Genomic DNA, 12,379 nt, shown 5'->3' with positions numbered 1-12,379 from the left:
CAGTGTGTGTGTGTGCCTATGCATGCATGTACATATGTATGTATATATGCATCTGTATGTATGCTGCATATTCATGTGCTTGTGTATTTTAATAATAATACTAATGATAATGAAATTGTTGTATACAGTGCTCAGGTGCACCACAACTTGTCAAAAAGTGCGTATAAAGCATATGCAGTAATGTACAAATGTCTGGAAAGCGAACAGTGTATGAGTCAGATACATGCTTGCTTGTGTGTATGGAGGGGAGAAAATCAGGTGTAGTGTTGGCGAATCTCAGGAAGCATGGAAGTTTTGAAGGATGCAGTGCTCCGACAAGTAACAACTGATGCCGGCAGTTTGTTCCATGCTTCAGCAACTCTTAGCATGAAAAAGTGTTTCCTAAAGTCATGGGAGCTGTGCTGTTTTCTGACTTTGTAAACAAGTCAAAGAGTGTTAGACAGGTGGAGTTTGAAAAGGTGCTCTGAGTTATTGTTTGTAAGATGGTTGATAACTTTATGGGTGTCTGCCAAGTCAGCTGCCAGACGTCGGAGTTTCAATGTGTCCATGCCCAGGGAAGAAGTAAGGCGTTCAGAAAATGGCAAATGCCTGATGGAGGGTATTCTCTTGGTTGCACGTCGCTGAACGGTTTCCAGACGATTAATATCCTGGGCAAGATAGGGGTTCCAGACCGGTGATGCAAATTCCAGGTGAGGTCACACCATAGCTATATAAATCCACAGATAGATATGCCAACGAAATTGAACCCAACAGATTACACCAATTATCCTTTGCTTAGTCTCAGTGTTTCTCATAGAATGTACAGGCACAGGAGTGGCTGTGTGGTAAGTAGCTTGTTTACCAACCGGGTTCAGTCCCACTGCATGGCTCCTTGAGCAAGTGTCTTCTACTATAGCCTCGGGCCGACCAAAGTCTTGTGAGTGGATTTGGTAGACGAAAACTGAAAGAAGCCTGTGGTATATATCTATATGTATATATGTGTGTGTTTGTTCCCCTAGCATTGCTTGACAAACGATGCTGGTGTGTTTATGTCCCCGTCAGCTAGCGGTTTGACAAAAAGAGACTGATAGAATAAGTACTGGGCTTACAAAAGAATAAGTCCAGGGGTCGAGTTGCTCGATTAAAGACGGTGCTCCAGCATGGCCGCAGTCAAATGCCTGAAACAAGTAAAAGAGTAAAGAGAGAGAGAGTACACTTTGTTAGGACAATGTCGTGAAAACTTGAGGAAACTTGAAGGCAAAGTTTTTGACAAAATAGGACAAAGAAAAGCCCTGGAACGCAGCCAACCAGTCAGCAGCACCATCTATTGGAAAATTAGAGAAACATAAAAATGCCAAGGGAAATAACTTCTACTACACTCCAACCATGGTCCAAGTAAATTATTAATTAAGGTGCTTAATTACTGATTCACTGACTCGTTGCTTAATTGTGAATACGGTAAGTTGATGAAGATTTCCTTTAAGGCTGTAAAGGTGATAATACTACTACTACTACTAATAATAATGTGAATAATAGAATTCTGTGAACTTCTCTCGATGTTACAGTAATTATTTTTCGAAGCGGGAACCTGACAACAATTAAGAAAATATATTTGCTCGTCTTACTTAATAATTTCCTAACTGAAATGTTGATCTGTTGTTTAGGAAAACCTATTATCAATTGTTACGTGTGATATATAGGAAATTAATTTGTATAATTAGAGTAAAGCGGTGAAATTATCCTGTTGTTTATGAGGCACTAATTAACTGGTAAGTTGACAAAGATTTACTTTAAGGTTATATTAATAATAGTAATGATGATGAGGGTTTTAAATTTTGGCTGAGGGCCAGCAATTTTTGTGATGCAAGCGGGAAGTGGAAAGAACGGAACCCAGTATTGCCCGAAAGGAATGAACGGCAAAGTCGACCTCGGCCGTATTCGAACACTGGACACTGGACTCCAAAGTCGACTGCTTTTCATTGCTTTCGGGGTGCCTAAAAAGATAATGATGATGATAATAATCTTTAATACTTTAGGCAGGGGGCCTGAAATTTGGCGGGAGGGTGTGAGTGAATGAGATAAACCGCAGAGCTCTACTCCTTCGTATTTTCTTTACCTGGAAACGATGAAAGGCAATGTCGACTCCGGTGAGATTTGGACTTTGGGAGTAAATCCCAACGAAATGCTGTTGAGCATTTTGTCCGGCACGCTAACGATTCTGCCTGTATATATTCCAATTATGTAAAGCCTTCCAAGTTGCACTAACCATGTAGAACAACATTGGTAGAAAGTGTTTGCTTGTCTTCGATGAGTTATTTTAAAAAATACCCCGGGATTCAGTGTTACATGTGATATAAAGTAAATAGATGATAGATTCGATGGATTAACGCTAATTCAGAATTATTAGACGTTCTTTGAATGTAATTACTGCATAATGAGAGAAAAGTTGCCTAATTAATTGTGATAGAGTAACTACAAATCGGTTCGAGTATAAGTACATAAAGGGGCCCCACCAACTCTGTTTCCTCGTAACCTTGTAGAGATTTGGTATTTTTTAATGAAATTTTCTATGATTACATTTCAGATGATATAGATTACGATGATAATACTTTTCCGATTGTGTAGATTATGATTATATCGGAATTTGTGGGAAAAACTTAATTTAAAATTAGCTCATCTGCTGGTCGTTTTGTATGCTGGAAACAGCAGTCATTACATGGCTTTATCCTAAGACCTGTAGCATAACAAACAAGGCCACCTTTAGTTTTAGGTACGTTTTATCTGTGGGATTCATAATAAAACTACGAAAATCCACAGAAAGAGAAAAATAGATTTCGATGTCCAGAGTATGTTGGAATGATATTGTTTTGTTTGTTAAATTTCTGGTTCGTTGTGTTTCTGTTTTGTTGTAAAGGCACAGTTTCCGATTAATTATTTACCGCTGCCAGCATATCATGTGTCGTTTCGTTCTGATGGGTGATAGACAACTCAATTGAAGGCATTGTTATTGTTTTACGTGTTTATTTGCTTTACATGTTACACGAACTGCCCGACATTCAGTGTAGTAATACTTATATACTTTAGACACAGTTCGTACTGTTTACTAATGAAATAGTGCCAAAAGTGGGGATGTATTCTACACACGTATGCTTACGTATACACATAGATATGAATGTGTAACAGATATATATATAGAAATTAGTTTAAATGGCTTGGTACACACACACAAAGCTCGCTGTAGAAGAAAACAACTTCAAGTGCTTTAGGATACCTAGATATCAGTATGTGATCCTGAATCCAACCCAGCAGGGGTTCCCGTTAACAGTTTTGCCTATATCATCATCATCATCATCATTTAATGTTGTGGCTGTGTGGTAAGTAGCTTGTTTACAAACCACATGGTTCCGAGTTCAGTCCTACTGCATGGCACCTTGGGCAAGTGTCTTCTATTATAGCCTCTGGCCGACCAAAGCCTTGTGAGTGGATTTGGTAGACGGACACTGAAAGAAGCCCGTCGTATATATGTATATATATGTGTATGTGTATATGTTTGTTTGTCTGTGTTTGTCCCCTTAGCATTGCTTGACAACCGGTGCTGGTGTGTTTATGTCCCCGTTACCTAGCGGTTCGGCAAAAGAGACCGATAGAATAAGTTCTGGGCTTACAAAAGAATAAGTCCCGGGGTCGAGTTGCTAGATTAAAGGCGGTGCTCCAGCATGGCCGCAGTCAAATGACTGAAACAAGTAAAAGAGTATGCTAGCATGTGTTGGGGTCAGTTTGAGAGGAGCTGGTAAGATGGAGGACTGCATCAAGCATGACTATCTGCTTTGGTAGGGTTTCTACAGCTGAGCGCCCTTCCTAATGCAAACCACTTCACAGAGTGGAGTGGGTGCTTTTTACATGGCATCAGCCCATACATATATATACTTAAATAAATATACATAGGTATCTGTGTGTGTGTGCTTTTGTCTTCTGGACATTGTTTCATCATCATCATCATCATCGTTTAACGTCCGCTTTCCATGCTGGCATGGGTTGGACGGTTCAACTGGGGTCTGAGTAGCCAGGAGGCTGCGCCAGGCCCAGTCTGATCTGGCAGTGTTTCTACAGCTGGATGCCCTTCCTAATGCCAACCACTCCATGAGTGTAGTGGGTGCTTTTTACGTGCCACCAGCACAGGTGCCAGACGAAGCTGGCCACGGTCGGATGGTGCTTTTTACATGCCACCGGCACGGAGGCCAGTCAGGGCGGCCATGTTCAGATGTTTGATGCTTGTAAACGAGAAGTGATGTCTTTTCTTTTCAATATTCTGTGTAAACATGTTTGCACTTGGTGGAATATCATTTTACTTGGAAACAGATGAGGATTGGCAACAGGAAGGGCATCCAGCCTTAGAATATCAAAAACTGGATGTTAAAATGATGACAACGATGATGGCTTCTTGAGTCACACACACACATGCACACGCATATATTTCCCTATCTGTGACTTGTGTTTGTCCCTAGTCACCGCTACATTTTCGGTTTTGGCTGTTTACGTCATCGTAACTTAGCAATTCGACAAAAGGAGAAGGAAGGAATGAGTAGCAGCCTGAAGAGAGATAAGCCCAGCCGTAGATGAGTGTGAGTAAACACGTTGATGTGGTGCTCCAGCATGGCGGTTGTCCAAGAATTGAAACCAGTAACCGTCGGACGATAAAATCTATTTTGCAGATAAATGGTGTCAAGGGAGAGAACTCTCAAATATAAACCTATTTCTTTACTACCCACAAAGGGCTAAGTATAAACCACCTATACTTGAGAGTAGTCTACCTTAACAGGTTAACTTCAGAGAAATGGCAGTCAAGCGGTTTCAAGGCATTGTGCAAGGGACATAACTCACGTACAATATATTTGTGAGTAGTCTCCCTTAACACCAAACGATATGTCAGCGTTATAGTGCAGAGGGTGAGAGATGGAGATGGAGAGAGACAGACAGACAAACAGTCAGAAAGACACGTAAATCGGTGAGTGAAGGATAGACACATATTCTGTGTCATTCCATAAATAATGGGAGTTTTTTTAAAATTTATTTTTCAAAATTAAGATAGGCAGAGTTTTTTTTTTTATTCTAAAATTTTCTACATATATATATATAAATATTTGTGTGTGTGTGCATATATATGTATATATATATGTGCGTGTGTGTATATATATGTATATATATTTATATATATATATGTGTATATATATTTATGTATATATGTATATATATATATATACACTCACACATACACACGCATATATATATATATATACATATTTATATATATATATTTTTCTTCATTTCATTGCATCTAATTCCAGCTCATGAGCTGTGGCCATGCAGGGGCACCGCCATTTAAAAATTTGTCAACAACCAGCCATGGGACTTAAACTCAGATCCCTTGGAGATGTATGTATGAATGTAGGGAGGTATATACAGTAATGCCTCAATATACAAGTTAATTTGTTCTCAGAGATCGCTCGTAAAGCGAGAACTCGCAAAATGGTGCCATAATTTCCCATATTAGCAATGTTATAAGTTGTTCCCAGAAAAATATTTTATCAATAAAATTTATAATACTTGTAAATAAATGACAATAAAACAACAGCAGAATGTAAAGAATATTTTATGTAAAGTAAAAAGAATGTTGAGATCATTTATAATAAGAATTATTATTATTAGAATTGTTTTCTGAATCACTGTCACTCGCATTAGACTCACGCACACCATCACTTGAAAATGTGATCACCGATTCACAAGCACTCGTAGACAGACTTGTAGATTTCTTTTTAAAACACAAGTCTACAATTGTTTGCTTAGAAGTCTTTTTTTCTTCTCACTCTCTATAAATTTCTTGGTAACACACACAAGCATTTGTTATGGTAGAGGTCTCGAAATTTAAGTGCATTTTCAGCAACACATTTTCCTATATATTTCTTTTCCTGCTTGGAAACACCACTCCCTCTTCTGCTAAATATATATATATGTATGTATGTGTGTGTGTGTATATGTATGTGTGTGTGTGTGTGCGTATGTATGTATGTATGTATGTGTGTATCTATGTTTATATATATGTATGTATGCATGTGTGTGTTTATGTGTATGTATGTATGTATGTGTGTATGTATGTATGTATGTATGTATGTATGTATGTATGTATGTATGTATGTATGTATGTATGTATGTATGTATGTATGTATGTATGTATGTATGTATGTATGTATGTATGTATATTCTTTTATTTGTTTCAGTCCTTTAATTGCGGCCATGCTGTAGCATCGCCTTTATTCGAACAAATCGACCCAGGACTTATTCTTTTGCCGAACCGCTAAGTTATGGAGACGTAAACATGCCAACATAGGTGTCAGTTCTCACAGGTTGTACGGTGTACACACATACACATACCACATCTACACACATACACACACACATATATATGTGTGTATGTGTGTGTGTGTATACATATACACACATACACATACATGCATCTTAACCTTCTGGATGCCCTTCCTAATGCCAACCACTTTACAGTGTACTGGGTGCTTTTTACGTAGTACCAGCACCAGTGATTTTTACCCGGTACCAACACCAATGGTTTTTTTATGTGGTACCAAGGTTTTAAGATATTAATTCTGTGGTGGTGGGCAGGTCATCTTGACTACAGCAATGTACCACATATTTCAGTCTTTTATTATCTCCTTCAGGAAGGTGGCGAGCTGGCAGAATCATTAGCACACTGGGCAAAATGATTAGTGGTATATTCATTTGTTCTGAGTTCAAATTCCGCCAAGGTCGACATTGCCTTTCATCCTTTCGGGGTCGATTAAATAAGTACCAGTTATGCACTGGGGTCGATATAATCGACTTAATCCCTTTGTCTGTCCTTGTTTGTCCTCTCTGTGTTTAGCCCCTTGTGGGTAGTAAAGAAATATATATTATCTCCTTCCGAAACCTCAGCGTTGTGAGATCAACCTTCAGTACCTCATCCCAACTGGGGTTGATTTGTTTGACAAAAAATTCCTCAAGGCTATGCTCCAGCATGGCCACAGTGGTGCTGGGGCAAGCAAGAGATAGAAGGTAACATGAAATGTGTAAATAAAAATTAGCAATAAGTAGGAATCTGCGTAGAGGGTGATCTTTCTTATTTCTTTACTGCCCACAAGGGGCTAAACACAGAAGGGACAAACAAGGACAGGCAAAGGGGTTAAGTCGATTATATCGACCCCAGTGCATAACTGGTACTTAATTTTTATCAACCCCAAAAGGATGAAAGGCAAGGTCAACCTCGGCAGAATTTGAACTCAGAACATAACGGCAGATGAAATACCGCTAAGCATTTCGCCCGGCGTGCTACCGATTCTGCCAGCTTGCCGCCTTCTGGAGGGTGATCTTTCTGCTAAGATATGAAACACATCATTCTATGCATGAGGAACAGCAAGAATCAAACTGACTACTTGTTTATATGGCTTGTGAGTGGTTTTGGAAGACGGAAACTGTGTCGAAGCCCCAGGTTTAAATATACATGTCTATGTGTTTGTCCCTACCATCACTTGACAACTGATACTGGTTGGTTTTTACAAGGTCATTTGAAATAAAGGCAGTGTACTTCAACAGAGGTCATCGTCATCGTCATCATTATCAGCATCATCATCATCATCACCATCATTATCATCAGCATTATCATCGCTCAAAGTTCGTTTTCCATGCTGGCATGGATTGGACGGTTTGACAGGATCTGGTCATCCGGGCAACTGTCCCGACTCCAATTGCCTGTTGTCACATGGTTTCTACAACCGGATGTCCTTCCTAGCACCAACCTTTCTACTATAAACGAGAACGTCGACTCAGAGATATTGCTTGGGCTGAATTCAAAAATCTGGATTCGACTGCAGCTTTTGAGGTGTACAAAACTCAATGAGACCGAGCCGTGAAAATTGAAAAGGAAGAACGCTTCAGTTATGAATACAAAATCGCGGCAAATGCCAGTAGCAATCCAAAAACCTTCTTTGCCCATGTCCAACGGAATTCCCGCTTGAACAACCAGATTGCAACGTTGGTAGACTCAACAGGTGTATCGATTGGGGACCCTTATCAACAGAGTCAATTATTTGCCGAGGCTTTTTCAACTATTTTCAAACAAGATGATGGTCATGAACCCCCTCCATTTGATAGATTGGTACCTCCAATGCTTCGATTGGTCATCACGCGGGACGAAGTCAAACATGTTATTCAAGGCCTCGATGTCAACAAGGGTCACGGCCCTGACGGCATACACCCACGGGTTATCAAAGCATTGGCTCCGGTCATCTGCGAGCCCTTAACATGTCTATTCAATATGTCATTGGCGACGGGTGTTATACCTGCGGACTGGAAAACAGCGATAATCTGCCCAATTTTCAAGAAAGGGAGCCGCGAAGACCCGCTTAACTACCGACCGGTTTCCCTTACATCAATAATCAGCAAGATGTTCGAAACCATCCTTCAGAAAAGTATGATGCTCCACCTCCAAAACACAGCTCTATCTCTGATTCCCAACACGGCTTCGTGCCAAAGAGATCATGCTTGACCAACTTACTGGTAATGGAAGAATTGGTGATGCGCATCCTCGATGATAGTGATGCTGTTGACATCGTTTTATTGGACTTTGCCAAAGCTTTTGACTCGGTAAACCACCGCCTATTACTTGTCAAGCTTCAAGCATATAGTTTCCATCCGGATATTGTACGATGGGTTGGTGCCTTCCTCTCAGATCGCTCCTTCCAAATCCAAGTTAATGGTTCACGGTCCGACGTCTCCAGTGCAAGCAGTGGCGTGCCTCAAGGTTCAGTGCTTGGGCCCTTATTGTTCTTAGTCTTCATAAATGACTTGCCCGACGACCTCACGCAACACACCCTTCTATTTGCCGACGATATCAAACTGGTCGCTCCTCGCGGTGATATAGAGGATCTTCGTCGATGCCTCCACCAAATTTGGAAGTGGTCTAACGAATGGGACCTGTGTCTGAACGTGTCAAAGTGCTGTCATCTGCCTGTTGGCTCTCCTCCTGCAACTCAACTTGATTTCGAGCCGGGTCGTCTGCTGCTGGAGAGGTAAAGGACCTGGGTATCTTGGTGGATTCCTCCTTTTCGCCTTCAGCCCAGTGCGTCCATGCTGCCAACAAAGCACGCGGAATTCTGTTCTTGATTCGACGGTCATTCGGAATGCTCACAGCAGCCATATTCCTACCACTTTATGTCACACTGGTGAGACCCATATTGGAGTACGGGATTCAAGCCTCTTCTCCTTATCTCCTCAAAGACATACAGCATCTCGAAAGAGTCCAGAAGCTGGCTACCCGCATGGTTCATGGTCTCAAAAATTTGTCTTATGAAGAAAGGCTGAGGACGCTCGACCTTTATTCTCTTGAAAAACGCCACCGCCGTGGTGATCTCATTCTCGCCCACAACATCATAAGCGGAAAGTGTAACCTCTCGAAAGAGCTGTTCTTCACTCCTGCTCCAGAGCGTCGGCTGCGGGGTCATTCCGAAAAGCTCTACCTGCGACGATTTCATCTCAATCAAAGGAGAGGAGCTTTCACCGTCCGGGTTGCGGATCCGTGGAACAAGCTGCCAGACAAGATGGTGAAGATGCCGACTACCGCTTTGTTCAAAGCCTCCCTTTGCCTCAAGTGGCCTGAACTCTTTACATGAACACCACCCTGTATTTAACTCCATGTCCCCCTACATGGCCTTGCTATTTGCTTTTGAGCCAAATTAACTAACTAACTAACTATAGGCACAAGGCCTGAAATTTGGGGTAGGAGGATAGTCAATTACATCAACCCCAGTGCATAACTGGTACTTATTTCATCGACCCCAAAAGGATGAAAAGCAAAGTTGACCTCGGTGGAATTTGAACTCAGAACATAGAGGCAGACGAAATACTGCTAAGCATTTCATCCGGCATGCTACCAATTCTGCCAGCTCGCCGCCTTTTCCTAGCACCAACCACTCTACAGAATATGCTGTGTGCTTTTTACGTGCCACCGGCACCTGTAAAAGACAAGTTTATGGTAACAAAAGGGTTAAAGTGATCAAAATTAAAACCTTTCATTCAAAATTTTATGTTAATTTATGTTTAATATATGTTAATTTATGTTCCAAACACCAGATTGATAATGGCAAAGCTAACTTACGAAATTCTTCACCATTTTCAAAACTGATTGAAAAAAAAGTACAGTTTTTCAGTTGAAGTCATCATCAATCGCATCATCATCATCATCATCATCAATCATCAGACATCACCATCAATCATTATTATCCTCAATCATCATCAATCGCATATCATCGTTTTCATCATCAACAACAACATTCTAACATCCACTATTCTACCCAGATCAGTGAAAGTCAGTAATAAGGTTGGCCAATATCATTCCTGGCCTTTCTTAATGATAACGATGGCTACAAATACAGATATGAAAATTAAGACATAGGCATAGGTTGGTAAGCTGTCTTCTGATCCATTAGTTTCAGCATCTTTTGTTGTCGTTGTTTCTGTTTTTTCACCTGCAAAAGATGAACAGTAAAACATATACTTTTTAAGCAATAATAAATCTCAGAGCGAGTTATAAACAGTAGCTACAACACATTGTGACGTATATTTGCCATTTAAATATGGCAAACCCCTAAGGGTGGATGCTACTGTAGTTTGTAGCCCCAGGAGGACACCTCCTCCGGCTGTAGCCAGTGTGTCTATAGCCAGTTGGAGGAGGTGTCCTCCTGGGGCTACAAACTACAGTAGCATCCACCCTTAGGGGTTAGCCATATTTAAATGGCAAATATACGTCATATACTTTCTGTTTTTAACTTTTTAAAAATCGTAATATCAGCCAGGTTTAACCCTTTTCATACCATCCTGCTTAAAATTGCTTTTGTTTCTATTGTACAAATCCTCAGTTTTGAAGAGATCTAAAGAAAACCTTCCTTATGTTCCAAACAATAGTTTAGTAATGATAAGGTTAAATTCTTTATCATTTCCAAAATTTATTGAAACAAAGGCAATGCATTTCAGCAGAAATATGGTAAGAAACGGATCAACACACACCAATATCCCAGATTATTATGTCTAAATGATTAGATGTTCCCCTTCAGATTAATCCATCAATTAGAAAGGTTATGTTGCATTAGCAAAGGGGATTAAATTTCTTCTTTCTAACACAAAAATGTAAGGTCAACAGATGAGTCGATTATTTAGAAGGGTTATATAGCATTAGGTGGAAGCACGTGGCTTAATAGTTAGGGTGTTGGACTCATGATCGTAAGATTGTGGTTTCGATTCCTGTACCAGGCGATGGGTTGTGTTCTCTCAGAGTGAAAGTCACATTGTATGATGCCTGTATATGAACAGCAATGCTATGTGATACAAACTTTGAATTTGCTGAAGTATTATAAAAATATTTGTACTGAGGTTGTTGTTGTTGTTGTTGTTGTTGCACCAGAAAAAAGTGTTCAGTGGAATTTCTTCTGACTCTTTCTGTCCTGAGTTCAAATACTGCTAAGGTCAGCTTTGCCTTTCATCCCTTTGGGGTTGATGAAATAAAGGACCGACTAAATATAAACAAAGAACCACTTCCACATGACATTCCTGACCTTGTGCCATAATTAGAAAGAATCATCATCATCATCATCATCATCATTATCATTATTATTATTATTATTATTATTATTAGCAAAAGTAGTTTCCTTACCTTTTGTCACTAAGGTATATTTTGCAGAGCAGAGATACAAGTCACAAAAACGCCAAGTGAAATCTTGTTTTGATACCATTCGGATCAAAAGAGTAGATTTGCTACCATCTTGTGTAACTTCATAGTTACCGTAATTATAACAAGTCGGGTTACATTCATATCTACCATTGTCGTTTTTCCAGAAAACAATTCCTGTCATCTCGGCTACTTCAGTATGAAGTGTGACATTGTCTCCTAATGCAACTGGTTCTAAAGTAAAAAGATAAATCAACATTAGTGATTGGTTGCCCATATGAAAAATTTCAGGGTTTTTTTTTCATCATTGCCATTTTAACACCTGCTTTTCCCTACTTGGGAGCAGCATTTTCCTTGTGTACAATTGGATGCTCTTCCTGTCCTAATATCCCAATCTATTGAATAGCAAAGAGTCAAGTCATGTTTTACCTAGTAAACTGGAAACAAACGACCCCATATAAACGAACCTTTTGTTTACTAAGATTGTGCAGAGTAAGATACACCCTTGTCACCCATAAAGTTAATCAAGTTGTACAGAAATTTCTATGCCACTGAAACCAGAAAACTGGCCCTTATGAGCCTGGCATCACTTGAGAAGGAAATCAAGTTGTAGTCAGATGTTACAAGCATAAAGGA

General features: G+C 40.0%; 2 protein-coding genes across 6 annotated transcripts in view; both read right to left on the bottom strand.

Moving 5' to 3' along the window:
• LOC115225160 (zinc finger protein OZF-like) overlaps positions 1 to 12,379 on the bottom strand; it is a 328,337-nt gene that overhangs the window by 112,297 nt on the left and 203,661 nt on the right. The window lies entirely within an intron of this gene.
• LOC115225463 overlaps positions 1 to 12,379 on the bottom strand; it is a 35,764-nt gene that overhangs the window by 13,856 nt on the left and 9,529 nt on the right. The window contains exons 3-5 of one of the 5 annotated variants that reach the window (XR_005004048.1): positions 11,729 to 11,977; positions 10,369 to 10,547; positions 7,086 to 7,104 (exon numbers count right to left, since the gene is read on the bottom strand). Coding sequence is in view for 1 of the 5 variants with exons in the window: in XM_029796420.2 (XP_029652280.1) it covers positions 10,411 to 10,547; positions 11,729 to 11,977 (386 nt within the window). In the remaining 4 variants the exon portion in view is untranslated. Of the gene's footprint in view, positions 1 to 3,050; positions 3,058 to 7,085; positions 7,105 to 10,359; positions 10,548 to 11,728; positions 11,978 to 12,379 lie in introns of those variants that run through there. The other 4 variants (XR_005004047.1, XR_005004049.1, XR_005004050.1 and 1 more) reach the window with 4 other exon arrangements.

The sequence above is a fragment of the Octopus sinensis genome, linkage group LG27 (assembly GCF_006345805.1).
Source record: "Octopus sinensis linkage group LG27, ASM634580v1, whole genome shotgun sequence".
In the NCBI taxonomy this organism is placed as follows: Eukaryota; Metazoa; Mollusca; class Cephalopoda; order Octopoda; family Octopodidae; genus Octopus; species Octopus sinensis.
Note: the sequence above shows the minus strand (reverse complement) of the source record. Positions and strands in the feature narration are given on the sequence as shown.